At 38.2% G+C, this 22,892-nt stretch overlaps 2 protein-coding genes across 6 annotated transcripts in view; one reads left to right on the forward strand and one right to left on the reverse strand.

Moving 5' to 3' along the window:
• Positions 1–7,181, forward strand: part of krt222 (keratin 222) — a 31,788-nt gene extending 24,607 nt beyond the window's left edge. For all 5 annotated transcript variants that reach the window (XM_023333529.1, XM_023333530.1, XM_023333531.1 and 2 more), the window contains 3 exons: positions 1,273–1,493; positions 1,592–1,694; positions 3,786–7,181. In XM_023333529.1, coding sequence (XP_023189297.1) covers positions 1,273–1,493; positions 1,592–1,694; positions 3,786–3,999 — 538 coding nt within the window. In that variant the 3' untranslated portion in view covers positions 4,000–7,181. The remainder of the gene's footprint in view (positions 1–1,272; positions 1,494–1,591; positions 1,695–3,785) is intronic.
• An 80-nt stretch (positions 7,182–7,261) lies between these two features.
• tns4 (tensin 4) lies at positions 7,262–22,087 on the reverse strand. The gene is made up of 12 exons (XM_023333528.1): positions 22,023–22,087; positions 19,797–20,067; positions 16,984–17,335; positions 14,691–15,076; positions 14,460–14,591; positions 11,622–11,714; positions 10,242–10,319; positions 10,086–10,145; positions 9,564–9,735; positions 9,369–9,437; positions 9,230–9,259; positions 7,262–9,138 (listed from the first exon to the last, which is right to left on the reverse strand). The coding sequence occupies exons 2-12, from the start codon at positions 20,035–20,037 to the stop codon at positions 9,006–9,008; spliced, it is 1,746 nt and encodes a 581-aa protein (XP_023189296.1). The 5' UTR covers positions 20,038–20,067; positions 22,023–22,087; the 3' UTR covers positions 7,262–9,005.
• Between the last annotated feature and the right edge of the window lie 805 nt (positions 22,088–22,892).

The following is a 22,892-nucleotide window of genomic DNA, read 5'->3' on the forward strand; positions in this document are numbered from 1 at the left end:
AGCTTTGTAATTGTCACGTAATTGAGGAAAACCATTTAATTTTACGCTGCCAGTAGATGCTATGGGTCGGGTAGAGGTGATGGGGAGGACATCTGATTGTTGGAGAAGGGTGGCACCCGAGTGGCTCACGCCAAAGAAAACACACATGAATCCTTGTAAAAGCATGAGTTTCCCACTGAAGCATTTACACACTGCACAACGCTCAGTGCATATGTAATGGATGCAAATGATTTTCCAAAAAGTCTCATATTGAAGCATGAAGCGTTATATTTCTTTACTATAGTAAAGAAATTGGTGTAGTGGTGCTGTTCATTCCCAGCTGTCATTATTAACTCTCTAAGATAGAGAACAGAACCCAGCAACTGTGTGAAAAATAATTTGGTGAGATGTTCTTTTGGGTGCATCTGCGGATCAACTGGGAAGAATTTGGAACTTTTCCTCCATTTTCTTATATGCTTCTTATTAAACTTTCCTTTGAAAATAAGTGAACCATTCTGCGAAGATGAAAACTGGACTGAATGCTTCCTTTTTCTTTTTTCAGCCTTAATCCTTCACAGCCGCACAAAAATGAATGTATAATTTTTGAATGTATCCGTTTGCTGTAACACATTCATGAAAACATCTGACACATCTGCGATTTCCTTTCTCAAGATCTGACTTCACGGGTTTCTATTGAGATCAGATTAAATTAATTAACTGAAGGAAAACATTTGAATACCTCCATCTTCCAACTGGAATAGTTCAGATCGAAACATTATTTGTGCGTTTGTACGCTTTGCAATTATTTCGCAAATAAAAAGTGACAGATTTCAGACTGTAGGTGCTCATAGCTCTTAGAGTCTTGCAACAAAAGGTGGTTCTGCTTAGTTTTGTCTCAGATCATGAGTAAAGAAGCATGTCATACTTTTCACATTTTTATTTGTTAAACATTTTGAGAAGCATTTATCTTTTTTTTTCCACCTCCCAGTTATGCTCTACTCTGTTAAGTTTGGGGTTAGAGTTCGACAACAACATAACAAATTTCAACTTCCTTTTGCTGTTGTTGTTTGTCTTTTGGAGAACATTAGGTTGTTTCAGATTTAACTGATGTTACATTTTACCATAAGTCACAGCCTTTCAATAAATATTAGAGCAAATAACATGTTAAAAATTTGGTGCATAATGAATTTTTTTGTTTTACTTTTAATTCTTAATAGTTCTACTTGCAGACCTGACAATTAGAAAAAAAGGCCTTTTTTCTGTTTTGGCTACCATGAATCTTCATATCTGCAGATACGTCAGTCGTCGTGCCCATCCGTTGGTTCTGCGGCCCTGGAGGTCTCCTGTGACGGAGCCAAAAGAAAATGGGCTGGAAAACAGCTTCAGTGACTCTGCTGTTACTCCGGATGAACCAAAATCTGAACCTCTGCCTGACATCCCGTCTCTCCTTCCTGCTGACAATGGACTGAAGAAGAGCAAGCTGTACAGGCAGCAAAGCCTTGTGATACTCACAGGTAGGACACACACACACACGCACACACACACCAACACATACACAGAACCTTATCACAACCATGCTTACTCATGGTGTGTCATGGATGTCTTTCCGTAGAGCCGGAGCAGGATAAGGACTTGCCACTGTCCACTGTGAAGACTCAGGAGATTCTTCAGGGCAACGTGGTGCGGGAGAGCGCAGAAGGTCACGGCACTATTGAGTAAGTATTGATCTTCTCTCGCCCCCATTGACCTGCTGTCAGCAGCTGTGCCTCAGGCTGAAATGTGGGCGGTTTTTCTTTAGCAGTAAGCACTAATTGTATCTCTGTGAAACAGGCTGCTCTACATCATCCAGACAAATACCCTCAAAATAACACTGTCTCGCTCTCCTTATCTCATGGAAACAAACCACCTGTTTGCTACCAGTTTTTAATCGCAAGCGTTTTTCACACATTAGCACATCATTCCCCTCACACCCAAGCAACATCTGCTCCAGCAGGCAAGGGCTTACCATCTATACAACCTCCAACGAGTCACACGCAATAAAACAGTGAATCGGCGTCGTAGGTTCTCGTGAGTAACTCATCACGGTGTATCATGGGAACTTTGCTGCAGTGTTGGTTTGTGTTTGATGTGGAGACTCATGCCTGGTGTGCAGGCTTTCAGGGTGTGGTGCATTGTTATTATTGGATGAGACATGGGAGGAATATTTTTGTATGCTTCAGGTCCAGGAGACACAAAAAGTCTAAAAGCTTCAGACACTCTGACATTATGTTGAAAGGGAAAACTGCATAGGAGCTGACTCACTTGTAATTTTAGCTAACTTTGGCGCTGTCTGTAAATATCTGCTCACTGTACGACAAACACCTCTCATGTTTTAAGCGTCTGTTGATAATACTGCAAATTAGGAGGCATCATGTTGTCATTAGAAGGCTTAGAGGCACTGTCATTTAGGATGGCAATGCTTTGATGTAGGTATAGACCATGGCTTAAAGTACATCAGCTTTACTGATCTAACTCTCAGAAGCCATTATTTCTCCAAGAAATCTGATCTAATCTTTTAAAAGAATTATACTCAGTAGTTCTTTACTATTTATAAAAGCCTCGTCTTTCAAATGGTTTTTTCAGTGTTTGCTTTTGTCTGATTTTGGAAGATATTTTTGCTTTTCTAAATCAACCTGACCTGGTTATTTTTAATGAACCCATAGAAAATCCTAGTGGTATTATTTATTATTCTAATTAGTTATTCTTAAATCTATAAAACTTTGCTGGGACATAAAGTGTTTTTGGGAAGTATTCAAACCCTTTGAACATCTTTACATCCTGTCCTATTACACTCATAAAGTTATGTGTGTTTTATTCATATTTTATGTAATTTACCACTGCAAAGTGGGGTATACCTGTGAAATGTAGAACAATAATACACCGTATAAAATATATGTTACAAGTATAAATCTATAAAGTGAAATATACATTTCTATTCAGGCCCCCTTACTCTGACGCCCATAAGTAAACTCCTGTGCAGCCACTTACTATCAGAAATCACCTAATTTAAGTTCATCTGTGTGCAGGTTAACCTCTTGTCACAGGATATTAATGATCAAACAGCACCATGAAGACCAAGACACTGAGCAGAAAAGCTAAATGTTGTTTACCACTCAGTCAGATCGCAGCTGACCGATGAACATTTTCTTTCCCAATGTGACTGAATAAGATCTCATACATGAAAGATTCAAAATACCACCACAATTTGTCATAAATTACGGGTGTTGAGGTGGTGAGGCAGACGCTGTAGACCCAGGATGTGATAAATGAATGATTTTAATAGTGAATGTCCAGCAAAACACAGTCCAAAATAACGGGCAGCACGGCCAAGCGGAAACCAGGGCTCGACGCCGGTAGCAACCGTAAAAATGAATGGACAACGGAACAACACGAACGCACATTAGACGAGGACCCAACAGAGACGCAGAGACACAGGTGACACTAAATACACATGGGGTAATTAGGGAACGAGAAACACCTGGGAGTAATCGAGGGGAGAACAGGACAACACGGAGACATGGAGACACAGAGACACCGAAAACTCGAAATTAACACACAGAAAACACAGAACATGACACAATTAGCTTTGCACATAGTTGTTCTTCATGCTTGTTCTGTACGTGTGAACTGGAAAAGAACTACAAACTATGTTTAATGACTTCAAACAGACACAAGTCCCACAATAGCTTCCTGTCTCTCCCTTATTGTTCGAACATTCTGTGCAGTAAATGACTGCGTGATCTTTTCTTGTCACAATCTGCTCGCAGGACAGAGAAGATTGACAAGGTGATAAAGCAGTGGGAGGGCTCCTTCTTCAGAGGGAACCCCAAACTGAGGAAGAAGTCTGTGTCGCTGCGCTTCGACTTGCACATGGCTGCAGCAGACGAGGGCTGTGGCCAAACCAAACAGGACAGCCTCCCCGACGTGGAGGTTCGTCTTATCATGAAACGGTCCCGCAGCATCTCCACCATCACACAGTGACTCTCGTGCTTTGAGTACACAGTTATTACCAGTTCGTAGCGGTATGTGGTGATGCCAGAGGTGTCGAGGATGCAAATGGAACTGCAGCGATCCCCGAACTCTGGGCTGCAACCATCCATTGCCATCATGCTTTCAAATGCAACATTTACTAAGCTTAGCATCACAGCTCATGACTGAATTTACCTGTCGGATACGGGTTGTGGCAGGTTAAGTGTTATAAAAGGAGGCTTTTGTGGTGACCGTTTCAATAGAGCCGGAGAGATTTATATTCTCTGCAGTAACATTTAAAGCATATCCTTACGTCATCGGCTTAGACAAAGAGAAAGTGTCTCTCACTTTTTCAGCCTTTGCTGCATAATAGGTATTACAGACTAACACTGACATTTAATCCCAGTTAAACTCTACGTGAAGGTAGGAGGAGACTATTGAAAGCAGACTTGTTCAAGCAGCTACAAACTACCAGAGGGTGCATTTAAGTGGTGGATTTTCACTACAGGACTGTATGAAAATTATAGAAGTGACTAAATTTCGCATGTTTTTATTTTATTTTATTGCGTATGTCACCAGCAAACACAGCTAAGACCTTTTTATTTTCAGATTTATTTTATTTCAAAAGTCATAATCTAAACAGTGATGCTTTAGGTTTCTTTTCACAAGATTATATAAATGTTTTATCATCTATATAAAAATTAGAGCTGAACAAGTACACTTCTATTCTTCATAAGATAGGGACTAAATGTTACCTACCTTCTTTCTGTGATTGAGTCATTGATATTTTTGAATGAAGAATAGTCATAATAATCAATAACATAAAACCATCTAAACAAAGTTTCCTGCTATTTGTGAAGGTAAGCAGGAATGTAACGAGCCAGGAAAGAGAAAGTTGACTTTAGCTATAGAGTAACAAATATAGAAACTGTAATGCTTCATTTTATCCACTTATAATTTTTTGCAGTGTAGTGTCACTATGTCCTTGGTCATTGTGTGATTTCCATCACTAATCTTTACAGCTCTACTCACTGCAGTTCAATTTAAGGGAAACAGTGAATCAGTTAGACAGTAAATTGTAAAATTGTAAAAAAAAAAAAAAAAAAAAACGAGTAAATTTTGGTTTAATAAAATAAATACAACCTCAAAATATAGTAAGATTATTAAAACATAAATGTCTGAAATATTTAAGATTGCATCCAATCACTCTTTAGGGATGATGCATTGTTACATAAGAGCAGGCCAGCCTTAGAGGTTGTAGTAGCACACACCAAAAAAACACAACAGGGTCAGATTTCAGTTTGTCTTTATCTGACTCTTGTACTGACTTGGCCCAGAAAATGCCACAATGTTGAAATGACCAAAGCGACTGCATCATAATTTTGAACACTTTCTTTTTTAACTGAGTTCAGACTTATAGCTCTTGATAGTTCTATTTGTTTTCATGTCAAAAGTAGCAAAAAAGGTAAAAGAAAATCCAAATACAAAATTTCTCTCAACATTCAGGTAGATGTCGTGCTTCAGTTCTTACCAGCAGTTTTACTCTGAAGTATACAGCCATTTGCATTCTCTTTTTCCACTGTCAGCATTATACTTATATAAGTAAACAGTGCAGTGGTTATGGAAAACATTGGATTAGTGAATGGAAGAAAGTCTTACTAATCACTGTCTTACTAAACAGCAGAAAGTCTTACTAATCACCACATAATCCCAGACAGAAAGACCCCAGGCAGAAATTCAAACCCATAAATTTCTTGCTATAAGGCAGCAATGATAATAACTGTCACTCTGCCGCCCACTGCAGTATTAATATCTAATGTTTCTTCATATAATCAGTCCATGTTTTACTCCCAGTCCGTCCTATCCTCACATAATATAACTTCCCAAAAGTTATCTTAAATATGTCTGTCACACCTTTCAGACTCTACAGTTTCTTCTATCACTTCAGTTTTATAGAACAACACTACTTAAATATACTGTAGGTGGCATTAATATTCTGGTATACACTCTGTATATAATCTGCATATACAGAGAATATATGCAGATTATATTCTTGTTTGCAGCTTTAATTAGCTGCAAACAAGTCACAGTTGCAGCTAATTAAAGTATTTCAAATGGAAAGATTTTTTTTTGGTGGCAGAGAAGAGATCTGCTGCTAAGCAACCACACACACATTTGACTGGTATTTATTGTCAAGAAATCAATATTTTCTTTGCTCACATCAAACAGGAAACATGCTTTTACCTGCCTTGATAAACCTGCCTCTAAAATATGACATTTGCGCTTAGGTTTTGACTGCAAAGGCTAACACTGAGAACTACTGCTTATATCTAAATCTACATGTGTGTTTTTCTTTAGAAGATCTTTTTGTGTGTGTTATTTCTGCTTCACTGAGTACCAGGTTAAGGATGAATATTTATTATCCTGTTTGGTTTGAAAAGTTAGGTAATGTTGAAAATAACTGCTTTACTAACTGAAGTAGACAAAATGGAGTTAGACAAAGAGCTGGCTGACAAAAATGAGCTGATTTAATTTCTGTAATTCATCTTCCTAGATACAGTAATTCGGCCTGATTGGTAGTTTGGTTGGGAAAAGATGGAGAGTTTGAGATAGTCCCATCATATCATAGTGGCTCTGACTGAAATATTTCCAGCCCTGTGAATTTCTTAACCCAGTAATTTTCTTACAGTCCTGAAACACGTTGCACTGCAAACCCACACAGCACGTAAGAACGTCTGCACTGAAAAATATCCAGAGTTGGAGCACTTTGGTGGTCCTTTGTGAATGCAGGTAATTCTCAGACTGATAATGTAGATGTAATGTACCACTGTGATCCTAACAGCAGCGCTGCTTTTAAGTAGTAAGTTTCACTTACAATGTGTTTCTCTGAGAATCTCGCTTCCCCCTTTTCACCAATAGAGGACAGCGTTTATTAAGATTTACCTCTGCAATGAATCCATCATACTGTATTTGTGCCTCCTTAGATTTTAAGTTTTTATGCTAAGTTTTGAGTTAAGCCCCGAAGATGTTTTGAAAAATAAAATTCTGACCTATAGGCAGTATGTTTAGGTCCTTCAAGGGTGGTTTAAAATACCTGAATTTATCTTATCTATGCAGTCCTGTGCTTGATTTTTGCTCTGCTTCAAGAAGCACACTAGAGGTTTATCATTTCAAATAAAGAGAAAATGTGCTGACTGGTGTGTTTGTCTTTCAAATGTGTGCCCAATGCAAAATAAGCACAATGTCTTCCTTTGTGTTCACAAGTCTGTGTTTTTACACTTTTACCACTTGTGCTCTTATCTTTCCACTTTCACACAGAATTTGCTGAACATCTTTGTTTTTATTGCAGTTTAAAAAAAATACAAATCCATATCTTTACAGAGAACACAACAATAAATACATTCAAACAGATTTATACAGTGAGGGCATCTGCACAGATTTTACTTAAAATGAATGGATACATCAGAGCTTCAAGTCTAAATCTCTCAGTAACAGTTTGAGTAATCAGTAGGACGCAAGCATCACTTTAAATGATGATAATCTTACACTCTGTGCGTTTATAAGCCTTTTTTACTCTGTTACATTGTGTAGCAATGCAACCACAAACTTATTTTATCAGAATGGATGTGGAATGAAATGTAACATAATTTTCCAGATTTTTACAAATAAGATCTAGATAGTATGATGTTTGTTCACATTTAGCTCCTTTAGTCAGAAGAATCCCAGAAATGCTTTGTAGTTAAGTTTCCATCTGTTCTGAGCAGCTCCCCTGTTCCTGCTGAACAAAAATCATCCCTCCAGCTGGATGCTGCCACCGCCGTGTTTCACAGTGTGTGTTCAGCTCCAGTTTTACTAAATTTCTCTTGCATATCCAGAAAGTTACATTTTGTTCTTTGTTTGAAGTACATTCTTCCACAAACTTGCTGAGTTCTCTATGTGGCTTGTGGCCACCTCAAAATGATTGTCAGGTTTGTGAAATGTGCAACTTATAGTCCTATCAACAACATGTCCTGACTGAACTATGGAACGCTGCAGCTCCTCCAGCATTACCAGCTGCTTCTCGGGTGCTGTCCTTGCCAGCTTAGGTGGATGTCTTGGAGTGTTTCCAGTTGTGCCATAATCAGATGATGGACTGATGAATCCTCCCTGAGATGTTGAATACTCAAGATATTGTTTTGTAACCTAAACAGGCTTTAAATTTCCCCACAGTATCGTCTATGACTGGTCTGCTGTGCACCTTGGTCTTCATGATGCTGTTTGTTCAGTAATATTGTCTGACAAAGCTGTGAAACCTCAACAGGATGTCTGCATTTGTACTGAGATTACATTAGACGCTGCGCACTGTGTAGCTTTTAATAATCAGCTGAAGACCACTGGTTGAACCGGGTTTTATTTGGAGGTATTCGATATAAAGAGGCTGTATACAAATGCAAGCTTTACTTTTCAGATATTTATTTGTGAAACACTTTTCAATTTAAAATTATCCACTACTTTGCGTTGGCCTTATAAATAAAATCCCAAGAAGATATACCGGAGTTTATTGTCGTAATATAACAAAGTGCGGTAAGGTTTAAAGGGTATAAATATTTTTGCAAAGCTCAGCTCATCACAAAATTGGACAAACAAGTTGATATTAAATTAAGATGCTTGTTCCTGGAACATTAAGACATAAAAAATAGTATTAAAGTTGTTGTTTGGGGTAGGTAATTGCATTTCTGTAGTATTTTTACAAGCTGGACAAATTTTAAGCACAAGACGTCATCTTTTTTTATTTGTTACTCCATCTGTTTTTTTATAGTCTTGAGCTAAAAATACATTAATTTCTGTGTGGGACTTTAAGGATCAGGATGTGATACTGGAGTGTTAAGCTTTAAGTCGGTTCTTCATCTGGTCTTTTAGCCCAGAAGAGATGATAACTTGACCAGCTTATCAGCAGTCGTGACATTTATTTCGACCGGTATTGCATGTCAGTCACAGGCAGTACAGTGTAAAATGGGAGGCCATCAGAGTTTGGTTGTCTACTGCTTGGGTACGGCAGCCTGAATATACTCAATGGCTTCGTTGCAAGGTTGCAGGGGGTCACATTCTGCAAAGATGTGGCAAACATTCTCCATGCCAGCTTCAACACCTTTTGCCACAAAACCAAACATCCTGCAGAGAGAAGGTATGAGTACTGTTTATATGCACTTGCACAAAAGGAACAATAGAAACTGATGTATTGCAGGTTGGAAGTGTAAATTACCTTGCACCAAAATTTGTGCCTTTCAACCACCTGCAGAAGAATAGAAAGCAACTTTATGAGCACTAAGAGAAATGTGAAGGGACGAGACACATGCATGTATCGAATTCATCAAATTCATGAACATGTTGCATAAACCTACAGTCGATTGGCTGGATCTTCACCGCTGTAGCTGAGCAGATGAGCTGGGTAGTGGCGTCTGAAGAAAAGCCTGCCAAAAAAATGGTAGATTTTGGAAAAAATGTTTCACACAAACCTCACCTCGCCAGCAGCATGACTCTGAAGCAGGCTGTCGGTAACAATCTCAGCTGTATAATGGAGGGCTATATTTTCTTACTTCCTGTTGATATCGGTGAGTGTAACACCCTTGAGGGACACCTTCATGTTCACAATAGAGGGTGCGAATGAACCGGGTGTCTTCTCAAGTGTCAAGGACACCGCCTTTTGCACAGCACAGGGACCTGTCAGCATCTCAGTGGGAACGGCATTCAGATAGATAAAATTGCAGGCTGCAAAACAGACAAAGCGTCCATTTAGTTCTCTCTGCATTACTTACAAACCAAATAACAGATACGTGCAAATGCACAACGAAGAACATAACTTTTTACTCCCTGGTTGTTACTTTTAACTTATTGCAAACTTTATTACCTTCACATGTGTCTTGCTTTGCATAAGCAGCTTCTATTGCTTCTTTATCTATCTGTTTTTATTTCCATGCATGCAAGATGTGACAACCTAAGACATGTTCTGGAATGCTAAGTAATGAAGTAGTTGTCTTATTTTATGTTTTTCCCTTGACCTGGTAAGAAAAAAAAAATTCTCAATATAATGACACAGACATTATGTCACCTTGACTCACCTGTTCTTTTGTTCTCCAATGATGCTTTTTCATTCACTTTCTCTCCAGTTGTGCCCATATCTGTAAAAGAAAATATGGAGGTGTTTCTTTTACAAATATCTGTATTAGTTGCACACAAACACATCAGGAAATGTCTCGCAATAAAAGTTTACTCACGCTGATCATTTAGTAGTAATCTGCAGGGTAGCGCATAAGGAGAGATAGTGTGCTGGTAAACCAAAGCCGAGAGACTACCTGCAAGAACAACCAAAATCTTTCGGGTTAGAATCTGAGAACAGTTTTGCTGCCATTTTTCAATCTAACTTTACCAAAACAAAAATGTGGCTAAATAAGTGGGTGTACGAAAAACATGGTATTTATTTTTTCACGTCCAAATAACAGCAGAAATGTTGAAGTTGTTTGAGTCACCCCTATTATCTAATAATTTTTTTCTTGTTATCCTGTCTAAATGCACACAGATACGCTGCTCAGGTCATCCTTCAAGAATTCGAATTGTCTAATCTTATCCCCAAAATAATTTCAATAACCAAAAAAAGTTGCGAAAGAAAAGAAGAAACACTTTTTTCAAAGATGTAAGAGACTATTTAGATGAGATTATTTGAAGCATTATTGGTTATGAGGAGAAAGCTCACAGGTGCAGAGCATACTCTAACCCCTTGCTATTCTTTTTTCTTGTTTGAAAAAGAAGAACAAGAAGATAAACATGTATCTGATTTGAAACTGTTGTCTGCAAAGATTCTTAAAATTAGCATAGAAATTCAGGATAACGTTTAGTTCGAGGCAGAGATGGTCCCAGCCTGTTTGACAGCCCAGGCAAACAACCCCACCGGCAAACACCCCTGATGAGGTACCGCCCTGGGTGGTTGCCCACATTGCCCATATCAAAAACCGCCACTGGCTTGAGGCAGAAATACCCCATTAAATGTTTCTTACACTGCTCACCTCTTAGTTTCAGTTTCCAAAGAAATAAAAGTAGAGTTAGCTTTTTTAAAAAAAAAAAAAAGAAAAAGAAGAATAAGTAGACACCTATAGTCCTACATAAACAGGATTTGGTATTTCCCCATCCACTTTCAATGGAAAGAACTGAGCAAAAATGGAAAAGAGACTAAAACATGCTCAAGTATAGAATATACATAATTCTATTCACCTGTTCTTCAGAAAAAAACATCAGGAAATGAAGATGCTTAACATGACAAAATAAAGGTTTCCATATCACAGGCATTCTAATTGTCTTAAACCACAGAGAGTTTGAGGTTCCGAGTTTCTATCAGTCAACATCTACTTATGCAGCCAGAGGTACCATAGCATCTGTCTCACACATGGAAACCACACATGTTGAAGACGAGCAAAATGTCAGAAAGACAAAATGATCATGTCTCTGTGGTTAGGAAAACAAACCTCAAAAACTCATTTCTTGCAAGAAGACCAACTGAAGTCCTCTGAACATGAATCAGCTTTCATGTCATTACAAAACCTGAATTTTAAACTCACTGAACTATTGTTCAAAAAGGGGGAAAAAATGGAAGGTTTACTCACCAAAGTAGGGTTCCTGAGAAGAACCTTTGATGCGAACGCCTTTGGCCGATGATTCAATCAGAAAGTGTCTGATAAAATCTGAGCCGCTCTCTCCTGAGTACATGAGAGCAACAAATGTCACAAAAACGTTCGCTCACCACATTAAAGAGGAGAAATTGTTTTTGGCCCAGTAAGAATTACAAAAGACCGCATGAAAACAACAAATATCGACAAGACCAATCAACAGCATTTAAGCAAGAAAACCACATCAGAAATGTTGAATCCAGAGCAATCTATCCTTGGACTCTGAAACACTAAAATACAAGTTACTGCAACACAAATTCAGACTGAAAAACCAAAACAATAAAGATGGTTATAATCACCATTTTCATATCTTTCCTCAGATATTGGATAGTATAAAGATCTGGGTCCAAGGCCAGTCATCTAAAAGGAGTCAATTATTTTTTTGTTTCTTCAAAGCCATTCCTAAGTTCTTTTAGTAGTATATTTTCCTTAGGGTCATTAGCATGTTGGAGAACACGACTTGCTTCTGAGGGTGAGCTTTCTGACATTAGGCCATCTGTTTCACTCCAACATGACCAGGTAGTCCTACAACCACTTGAATTTCTACACAGATTCAAGATTCCCCCAGGCTAGAAGCAGCAATGCAGTCTCAAGACCTCAGATGTTTCAGAGCAGGTATATTGTGTTATTTTATTTCAAATATTCAGAGCTAATGTAACTGGCTAAAACATTCCCGTTGCGGTGGTGTCTTTGGAGTGGGCAATGTGGCTAGAAAAAGTTACCTGTCAATTCTTCTTGTTACATATCTGCAAGTGTCGTCAATGGGTAGAAGAAGAGGAGCCATACTGTATAATAATGCACTATGGGAAATTATGACTGTATGCATGGTTAGCAACGCACACGTGGGTATGTAGTTGGCAGCAGATTTTTGTTTTGTTTTTTTCCCCTTCAGTGCTGGAGTCATTTTGGATTTTCTTTCATATAAACTATAAATACTCCTGATGTTGCAATCAAAGAGTGGAGTTCTGCCGAAATGTTTTTGCATGTTTTTCCTCAGTTCTTTTTCTACCATTGTCACCAGAAGTCTGATCAAATTAATGGTGCATTTTCCCCTTGTGTCTGCACCCTGGGAGTCTGCTGTTCTCCCGTGAGCATAGTTCGGTTTAACAAAGTTAACAGATGTTGTCGCAGGGACATGAGGCTGCACAAATCCTGTTTTTAGTTTCCATGTTATGAAACATGAATGAGATAACATATATTATTCATTTTATTTAAGCCATAAATTTATATTTCTTATATGCTATTCATTCAAATGTTTTGTATGATTGCAGGTTAATGACTGCTAAATTGTGTTTCATGATTTAAACAGTGATGAAGTTCCTATTCTATTCTATTCTATTCTCTTATTTTACCTGTGTTATTTGCTTATAGCACATTCAAAAGATATAAATGTAGGTTTTGAATTGAATCCATTTTAGACAAATGAAGACTTTCTTTAGTGATCCCTAACCAGCTAATTTTTTTTTCTGTTTTTTATTTTTTGGGGGCTGAGGGTTCATTTGATTGCATATATGAACATAACAAATAAAGGATAGTTGGCGTGGTAACATCAATTACTGAAGTTAACACCAAGGCCTCACAGTGGAGTTATATCCCACATCTTTTACTGATAAATTTTTATCTTAGCAAGTACCGTAACATTGTGTGCTCGCTATTAATTTCTCCCATTTCCACGAGGGTATGCTGCTGCAAGTTTTAAGCTTGTTTGTGAGGCTGCCAGCTCTGCAAGCTGGAACTTGAAGTTGCCATAAAAGTTATTTTACGACAACCTAGAGTAATGAAGATATTTAACCCCTCAGCTTTCAAAACTTGTTTTAAAGTTTTGAGTTTCGCTTTATCTGAAAGGCGTTTATCTGTTGCTTGATGCTCTCACTTGTTATTAAATGAGTTATTTTACACAAACATTTTAATTCTTTACTATCTTTGCAGGATGGATAGAACTGTAACTTTAAAATCCTTGTATTTCCTTTGCTACAGGATAGTTTCTCACCAATCTATTTTGAAACATGTCTTACATGACGAGTGATGTCTTCCATATCTTTTTGTTGTAATTACCTTTACAACATTACAAATCTGTGACAGAACGAAACCTCCAAATGGCTTTGTGATTGAGATTTGTCTTTTGTTCTTTGATTGCTCTCAGAGTCGTAAACAGCCCCGTTTTCTTTGGTGTTTACACAATGCACACCGCGGGTGGAAAAATCACTGGCACCGTCCCCTGGCTCGCCGCAGACTGCTGCATGGCATAAGATGACATCCACTTTCCACAGCACATTGTGTTTGCATTGTTTGTCTTTGACTGTGGGAGTTGTGGCTTTAAGGCTTTCAGTTGCCTGTTTCTGACCAAATATTTTAAAAGCCGTTTAAATTGTGTTTTTTAGACGCAGACTGGACAGACAATCTGTCTCCGTGTTCCTCTCTGCAGGGTTTCTTCACATTGTTCATATCCAAACTCCATCGTTTTCCAGGCTCAAATTTCCACAGCTGCCAATCTTTTTCAAAACCAGCAGTACAAATTAAAAAGTTCACTGGGAAATTAGGGCCTTTTAAGGATGGACAGACAGAGGGATGAATGGGAAAATTTTCTTGGAATACAGATGTTTTTCCATGCTTTGATCTGTTTCCTTACTTTTCCAGATCTGTAAAATGCTCAATTCCAGACTCTTTTTTATGAATTTTCCAGAGTGTGCGTGTTTCTACACAACATAAAACAGCAAGCCTTGTGAGTGACTCATAAGTAGTCAAGAGCTGCTGTGTTCGTGAGCAGACGTTTACCTGGATAGGCGGCAGCAGTGAAGGTGGTGGGTGACTGGTCCACTTTCATGGCCAAGCCAAAGCTTCCTCTGTAGGAGGTGCTGTCTCTCACCACAAACGTCCCGGCTTCTTTATCCTTTAAAAGGGCTTCAGCTGGAGCAGAACAGTTAACAAAAGAAGGCATCGCGTTTATTCTGACATCCTTTGTTACACAGTGCACTGTACATAAAGCCAACATCAGGACCACCTTACTCTCTGCTCTGCTGATGTGCGGACGAAACCAGAACTTTGACGTGTTCATGACGAATTTCATAGATGGCTGGCTGCCGCTGAAACTAGCTTGAAAACACCTCCGTTTTGAGGGAGAGGCAGGGACTTTCTGGACCTGGTCAACTTCTGATCCAGAAGACCTCAGGTCTGACTCTGGTGCGCCATTGATCAGGAGCAAAGGAATATCTGTCTGGGAGCCGGCGAGCGAAGCAGGACTGCTGTTTGCTCCTCTGCTGTGTAGATGACCCTGCTTTGAGAGCGAGGGTCTGCCTTCCAATGACTGATATTTGGAGCCATCAGTGAAGGTGTTTAGAGTGCAAGTGGGGACGAACTCTGGAAAGTCGAGGTCCTCAGTCAAAGATAAGTTGCTGTACACAAACAAAAATCAATAAAATATCATCACAATACTTTTATACTTCAGTTTTTTTGTCTAAACAACAACTTTGAATTTGTCATTTTAAACTTTTTTTTTATAATGAATACACACTAAATACTATAATTTCTGGATTTCATTCTTGTTGAAATTTTCAACAAGAATGTTCATTTTTTCCAGAATGAAAAAATGAACAGGAAGCCTGACTTCCAAATAAAAAGATAAAAAATTTCCTGAAGTTCACATTTTGATCTTGCCGAGATGCTGTGGGGTGACTTGAAACAGGCTTTTAGTGCAAGAACCCATCAAACATCTCAAAGCAGAAAGCGAGGAGTGTGTCAAATGTTCTTCACACTGATATCAGAAACTGATAGCTATCTATAAAACCATCTCACTGAAGCTGTTTCAGCCAAAGGTTAGGTGCGTATGCAGCTATAGGGGATATGGTGTTGTAACGTCTTCTTCAGTTAGAAAAATATATTTTTCTTGATGTCTTTGAAATTAAATTATTTTTCAAAGATAAATTAAAATGAGAGAATATCAACATGTAAACATTTTTTGATAAAGAATTAAATATTTAATTGTGTTTCTTTATTTTTTATGAATTAGCAAAGTAACAAAAACCTACATAATTTGATTAACAGGCATTGTTTATCGCTACTTTCATATTTGAATCTGCTTGCTTTTGATGTGAAAATAAACTTCACGCACAGAGTGTGTGTTTCCAATGGTTGTTAATGAGCAAAAAATATAACGTTCCCCCTCCTCTCAAATGTCCCTCTCACATGTAGAGCTGCTAAAATTTTCACATATTAAACTCTGGTTAAACTCTGCTTAGCCCTAATCTGGTTTTGGGTTGTAGGTGAAATTGTTCTGAAGAAAACCGTCTAATCTCCAAATATGTCTTTTTTTATTTTATGCTTATTGCCTCTCATAAACAAACAAAAAAACAAAAAAGACTTTTTTTGATCTATAATTAGATCTTGAAAATAGAGCACAGCTTTGTCCTCTATATATATATATATATATATATATATATATATATATATATATATATATATATATATATATATATATATTTGGTCATATATATATATATATACTGTTTGTTTAGCTCAGCAATTTGATTTACCATATTTTATGCATTTGTTTCTATTACCTATCATTTAGATTTTTTTATTGGCTTCTGAAGATTTAACACAATGTGCTTTCTATTGTTCTTCTCAGTGAATTTTCTGTGTGGTAATTTTATGACATGCAGTTATATAATAATCGGTTTGGTTTATAACTTTGGCTTTAACATTTTGTGTGGGAGGTGGGGGGAATGGTTATTTCAGTCTTGTGATTTGTCTTTCCGTTCACATTTTGTGCTTAGTCACATTCTTCAAAGTTGTTGTTTCAATCATTCCCATGTTTTCCTGTAACCCTGTTGTGCCTTCCTACCTGCACATATTCACCTTCCTCCCTGTACTTACAGGTTTATAGTCTCTGTCAGATCGTCTTCTGTCTAAGCCCGTTTATTCCTCTTGTGGTGTCTCTGTCTGGTACCCAGTTTTTCTCCACTTGTGATCCAGATCTCTTCCTCTATTTGGTTTCTTCCCCTGACTCACTTCACCGGTATATTTGCCTAACATGTGATCCTGCCTGCTTCCTGTCTTAAGTGGGGTGCTTGTATAACACAGAACATAAAAACAGGAATAGTTTCTAAGTTATACTATAATTATTGGTTTTAATCTTATTCTTTTTCACATTTGTTGTTGTTGCTGCATTTTCTTTATCTTTTTCCAGGTTTCTATAATCATGTTTAAGTTCTTTTTGTTTTTGTTTAAGAAAAAAAAAAAAAACACGCCTCAATGAGATGAAATCTGAATGAAATGCAACAGAGTTTTCATCGGTTTTCACCTGCCCAAAATGTAGCTGGTATCTGAACATGTGGACGTGGAGAGCAACGAGGTGGCGCTGTTCCTGTTGGAGCCTGACAGGCGCAGTGACCCTAGAGAAAAGGCCAGGTCGTTCTTCGGCGAGGGGTTTCGCCTGGGAGCGCTTCCAAATGGAAGAGGTGGCAGGGAGGATGTGGGAGAGCAGGAGAACACCAACGCGCCATTGGGGCTGCCTCTGAGGCTGCCGGGCATGGGGATGGGGACACTGGGAGACACAACAGGAAGTGCAACTGCTGGCGATGAGTGTGGAGGGCATCCTCTGGGAATCAGCACGCAATGGGAAGCGCCATCTGAGTCATTCGAAGAAAGGGAGACTGAGGAAGAAATGAGGAGTCATGGTTAGGATGTATTTAAAGTGCTTTAGAGTTACATAAGAATATGAAAGCTTTCCACAGCCCAGAACTTGTCTGACTTTGTTGTTTTTTTTTTGCTTGCATCATGGGTTAGGCCTCTTTCTTGAATCGCAGAAATGACCCTGCTAGAGAAGTTCACATTTCTCATGCAGGAACACGCAGAGCAGTCTATTATTTCCAAACTAATTGCTTTTCCAAGGCGTATTTCTGCTTTTGCAATAACAGAAAATAAGAGGAGTCTCAGCTTGTTCTTGGACTGTTGCGCTTGTGTCTGCCTCATTGTGCTGACGAGCACAGAGTGAATGTCTGGAGGAAAAAAACCTTTTCATTCCAGTAAGTATATGTGTAAGGGTGGGTTTTGTAGTTGAATTGACAAAAATAATGACTAACATTTTCACAGATAGGCTCTATATGACCACATGCAGCATGACACGTTGTAGCAAGGTGAAACATTGCAGAAATGGGAAATGAGAACTCATCAACAGGCGCAGAAATTCTCTCTTCTTGTTTTTGCCAGCCAGAAAATACATCTAAAAAAATCTTCAACTGCTACCGATTTCCTGTAAACTTTTTCACCTCTACGCCACTTAACGGTTTCAAGAAAAGCGATCAGAAGAAGTACAGGCAAAACACCTTTATGAAAAATGCGAGAGCAACAGGAAATGTATTTTCATATTGTTTTACCCCTTGTACACACTTTCTGATGGCAGCAGTTCCTGAGCAGAGGAGGCCTTGCCGGATCACCCCCAAGCTTGGCTGTGTGGTTAAACTTTCCTGACAGGGTGTGGTTTCAATCTGTTCAGATGTGGTGCAATAACTACACGATTAAAAGTATTTAATATATCACAAAAGGTGCGTGAATTTAAAAGCTGTACTTTTTGTTTTTACAAGGCTGACTGGTTTTATGGCACAATTAGACATCGCTGTTGTGCCAACGGCTGGTCACGCCAAAGAAGCTACAAAGACACCTTTTAACTCTCCGAACCAGAGTGCAGCTCAGGGCATGTAGCTATCGCCTCCAAAAGCCACAGGAGTCTGAAGCAGACAGACTCCAAGCACCACCACAGACTGGCCACCACACTGGTCTTCAGCGGAGGAGCAGCACCCCGTTGGCCAAAGGCACAGGGAGTGATGCTGGGCATCGAACCACCCAAGCCAGTACTACAGCCACATCCCACTGGTGCGGGCCAAACCCGGTGGTTGCAAGTAGGGTAATTAGCTCCTTTAGATATATTGTTATTTATGCTGACGTGTTTCTGAACACGACCGTTTTCCTATGACATCCTATAGTTTGTGTGCGTTTGAGTGTTTGCATGTTTGAAGCTGGATTGTGTTCGCGTCAGATTTGAAGAATCCTCACCTTGAGTCCACTTCCAACTCATTCGCGGTGAGGATTTTTTAAATATGTGATATGACTCACCGCCCAGCGGACCGTTCTAAGAACAGCATACACATTAGGCAAGAAAAAAACTCCAAGCCCAAACAATTTTTTCTATTGCTTTTTGAGATGTCCACTCAATGGGGAATGAGCAATGGCAGAAAAACAACCATACAGCTGGGTTTTTCTAGTCAGACCAATGTTGGTGTCTAATTCAAGATTCCTATTCTGTTCTGAATCCCAGGGCTGTTTTTATGATGTTTTTGAAGGAATCTGGACTTTGTTTGAACATTGCTGGTTCAAAAAGTTAAATTCTATAAATCTGAATAGAGATTATTTAACCACACAGAGTTTGATATATATGTCCAAACTGAGCATAGCACTATTTTAAATTCAGTGTCAGAATCGGTAAATTACTTTTCTAAAATGGCTCGAATAAGTTAAATAACTTGAGTTAAAGTACAAAGGCGTGAAATGAAGAATGGGCAAAATAAGCAGCGCTCACTTGATTAGTTTGGCAGACACTGTATGTGAAAACATGTTCTCCAACATCGCGCTGCTTGACATTAACAATTGTAATTATGTTGTCATTGGGGCGTCAAAATTTGCTCCTCTGTTACAAAATACTGCAGCTCGTCTCCTGACTAATTTGACTAATGATAGTTGTAATAGTATAAAAATCCAGCAAACATTACCAGTTTGTGATTTGTATTTTACTTATCTTATTTGAACAGTTTTTTTTTCTGTAGTACCTTTTTCATTTGAAAAGAATTGCAGTCAAACTAAAAGATGTAAAAATATATATGTATAGCCTCCCTTCCTCTTTAGTTTTATTTTTGCTCTTGTTAGCAGATTTTTATCTATTCATGCCTCTAAAACTAGACACAAAGTAGTAGAAGAGAAAAACCTACAAAGCGTAACAAGAACATTGAGGGTGGGCAAAGAAGATGTCGTGCCGTGATACAGTTCTCTACTTTTCAAAGAAAGACAACAGAAACAATCATAATTTAAGGATCAAATTCTGAAGAAGAAGCTACCATGTACCTGTTGGAGGGCTTGTGCAAGTGGGGCTTCGGATTGGTTCGAAAGTGGGATCCAGGTCAAGTATGAGTTGATTGAGATTTTCCAAGGTCATGTCAAGATCGTGGTCGACAAGGTGGAACTCTGGCTTAGGGATACCAAGTGACTGAGGGACATTTCCCTGTGAAGAGTCAAGGCAGGTGGTCTGACCCACTCTCAGAACATGGCAGGGTATCACTTGAGACATGCCTTCAATTGTAGGCATCACAGTAGATGGAACCACTGTCTTCTTAAGCTGCAAAAGGCACAAGAAGAAAAATGTAATTAGAACTGATTTAATTTTGTGTGCTTATTGTGACATCATACATTTTAGAGGAACTGATTTGTGCTTCTCTGCATTCACAGTCGGAAAAACTCAGTCTGCTTGAAACTCACTCACTGTCTTACTTCTAAACCTCAACTGATTTTCTATGAAACGGTATGTCATCAGTAAGTAAATTTATTCCAGTAATTTAATTTAAATATGAAGCTCATATATTATATATTCAAAAGTTTCTTAGTGAAAGACTGTTCTATTTCTGTTTTTTGTCAATTAATCTGATTATTATGACTTAAAGTTAATGAAATCTATGAACATTTAAATATTGCAAAGTAAAAAGGGTTTTTAAAACCAAAATTTCATAGTTTGATCATGTGACTGACTTGATAGTTGTCCAGCAGACAGTCAGTGTCACCCTCACTGTCTGCACTTCCCTTTGCTCAGACTTCTGGGAAGCTTAGACTTCAAAAGATCAAGAATCTGACTGTTTAAACAGAGCTGAGTTAATCGAACAGGGGAAACCGCTGCTTTTAGAAAATTGGGAAGTAAAACCTGTTCAAGATGTGGACTGCAGATGGGGTCAGAGCTTCAAGACTAACCACAAACAGGCATACCCATAATGCAAGCGCTAACGGTCACATTTATTGTGTTAAGTCCCTAATGAACCAGAGATCATGTCAGAAGTGTCTTTATTTTGTCTTTATTTCAACAAAGTCACAGGCTGATCACCACCATGGGATCCTGCATTGATACAGTAATTCAAGCAGCAAATGTCAGCAAAAGTTTTCAGAGGATCTTCTGTGTAGCACACATGTGCATTTCAGCAGACCCACAGTTCCTCTAATAATCGGTATTTTCATTGGTCTTCCGCAACATCACAATTTTTTGAGAGACCGTAAACCATAAACCATATTTTTCAAAATGAATAGAGAGTTAATGGTAGCTGAGATACTTTACAAAACGTTTTGCATAATCTAGCACAAGTCATGTTGACACAGTTAAAAAGAAGAAGTAAAACAAACTGAGTGTTTACATCGGCGATATATATTATTATAAGTATTATTTTGTTTCTTCAAGGTGTGAACTATATTATTTTTGGACTATATTTCAGCCATGCTGTCTTACACAGGTGTAAGTAATAAGTTGCCATTCCCTAAGTTGGATCAGATCACAATAAGTCAGGCCTCGAGGGACAAGTTTGTCACCTTATGTATAAATCCACTACATGAGTAATTATACGTAGCAGAAGTGATGCACTCAAGCGCTGAAATCTCACCCAGGCTGAGTAGAGCTGAGGAGGATCCACACCATCTGACTCTGCTGGCCAGGCGCTTCAGACAAGGCGTGGGACTGATTGCATAACTCAGGTGACTGGTTGTTACCATGACTACATAATGTTTACCCTGCAACAGTTCAGCCTTAATGGGTGTGGTTTAAAGGTGAACAAATGAGTGTTGAAACATATGTCATATTATTGCCATTATTTTGAATTTTCTTTGCTTTTGATCAGCCGCTTTGCTTCTGCCAGAGACGTGTGTATGCCGGCCTGCTACAGGTCAGCTCTTATACTGTACAGAGATTTTTTAAACATATTTTTTTATATATAATTTCTTTGCTATATATGTACTTTTTTGAGTCTCCATGTTTGATGAATATTGAAATAGAAAGTATATTCTAATAAAAAACATTTTTTTTAAGTAGTTCAAATATCTGATACTGTAGATTAAGGTAGGCATTAGTACTACATGTATTAAAACAATCTCCCACTCCCACAATTTGCACTGCATTTTTACACTTCATTATACTCGCTTGTGTTATTTCTAGGTCTTAAAGCTGTAGTTCTATTTTATGTTTTTACTCTAGCAACATGCTTTGAATAAGTAAAATCCCCCCACTTGAATATATATCAACATTAAAAAAAGTAATCTTACCTTGAATTCCTTTGTTCAGGTTTCTGCTGTTACTGTCTCAGGTAAACCTCCCACCTCTCGTGTTGCACGCTTTTATTAATGCAATCCCAACCCTTTTCCCCTGGAAGCCTATCAGCAGCTTGATTCAGTGGTCCCTGCCTTTTATGCTGATTATATCATCTTACCAGAGTTGCATACATGCCTGGTGGGTTGGTTTTTCTATTCCCAAAAGTACAATCAAAGCACAGAACTAAACCAATGTTTCTTACTTTGCTTCAAATATTCAAACTCAAGTATTTAGAGCATGGTGAAATATTAACCTTTAGTGTCTATTGAAGATGCAAAATTCTTTATTAATTACAGCCCATAATTGTTATTTAGGCTGTATATAACGAATGCTTTTTGTGCAAATTTCACCTGAACATTTCTTCTTATGTTTGCTTTTTATGTCTACGCTTCTATTTGTTGAAAACCTTTTTAGGTTCTTAATAATTAAATATAAAACATAAACAATGATTGTGAGAACAATGTGAAATAGCTGTGATTGTAAGTTGTAAAACATTACATTGTTACTCTTTTTAATTTTCCCTAAATACCATTAGAAGGTGTTGGTTAAGCATTCTTGGCAGCTGTACTTAAACTGTAGTCCAGTTTAATTCCAGACTATTTGATGATTACTAATAGCTTTTTGATATTTCATAAGACTTGGTGCCCTTGGCTATGACCAAAGTAATGAGATGTTATATCAGGGATTCACTGTGTTACGGCGTTATGATTCAGCTGAGGTGTGGCAGCCGCCTGTAGCTTTGAGATCAGTTTGCTAAAGTATTAAACAAAATTTAACTTTTTCACATTTTGCTTTGCCACAACCATTTTTCAAAGTTTTTGAGT

Source organism: Xiphophorus maculatus, chromosome 5 (genome assembly GCF_002775205.1).
Source record: "Xiphophorus maculatus strain JP 163 A chromosome 5, X_maculatus-5.0-male, whole genome shotgun sequence".
Classification (NCBI taxonomy): Eukaryota; Metazoa; Chordata; class Actinopteri; order Cyprinodontiformes; family Poeciliidae; genus Xiphophorus; species Xiphophorus maculatus.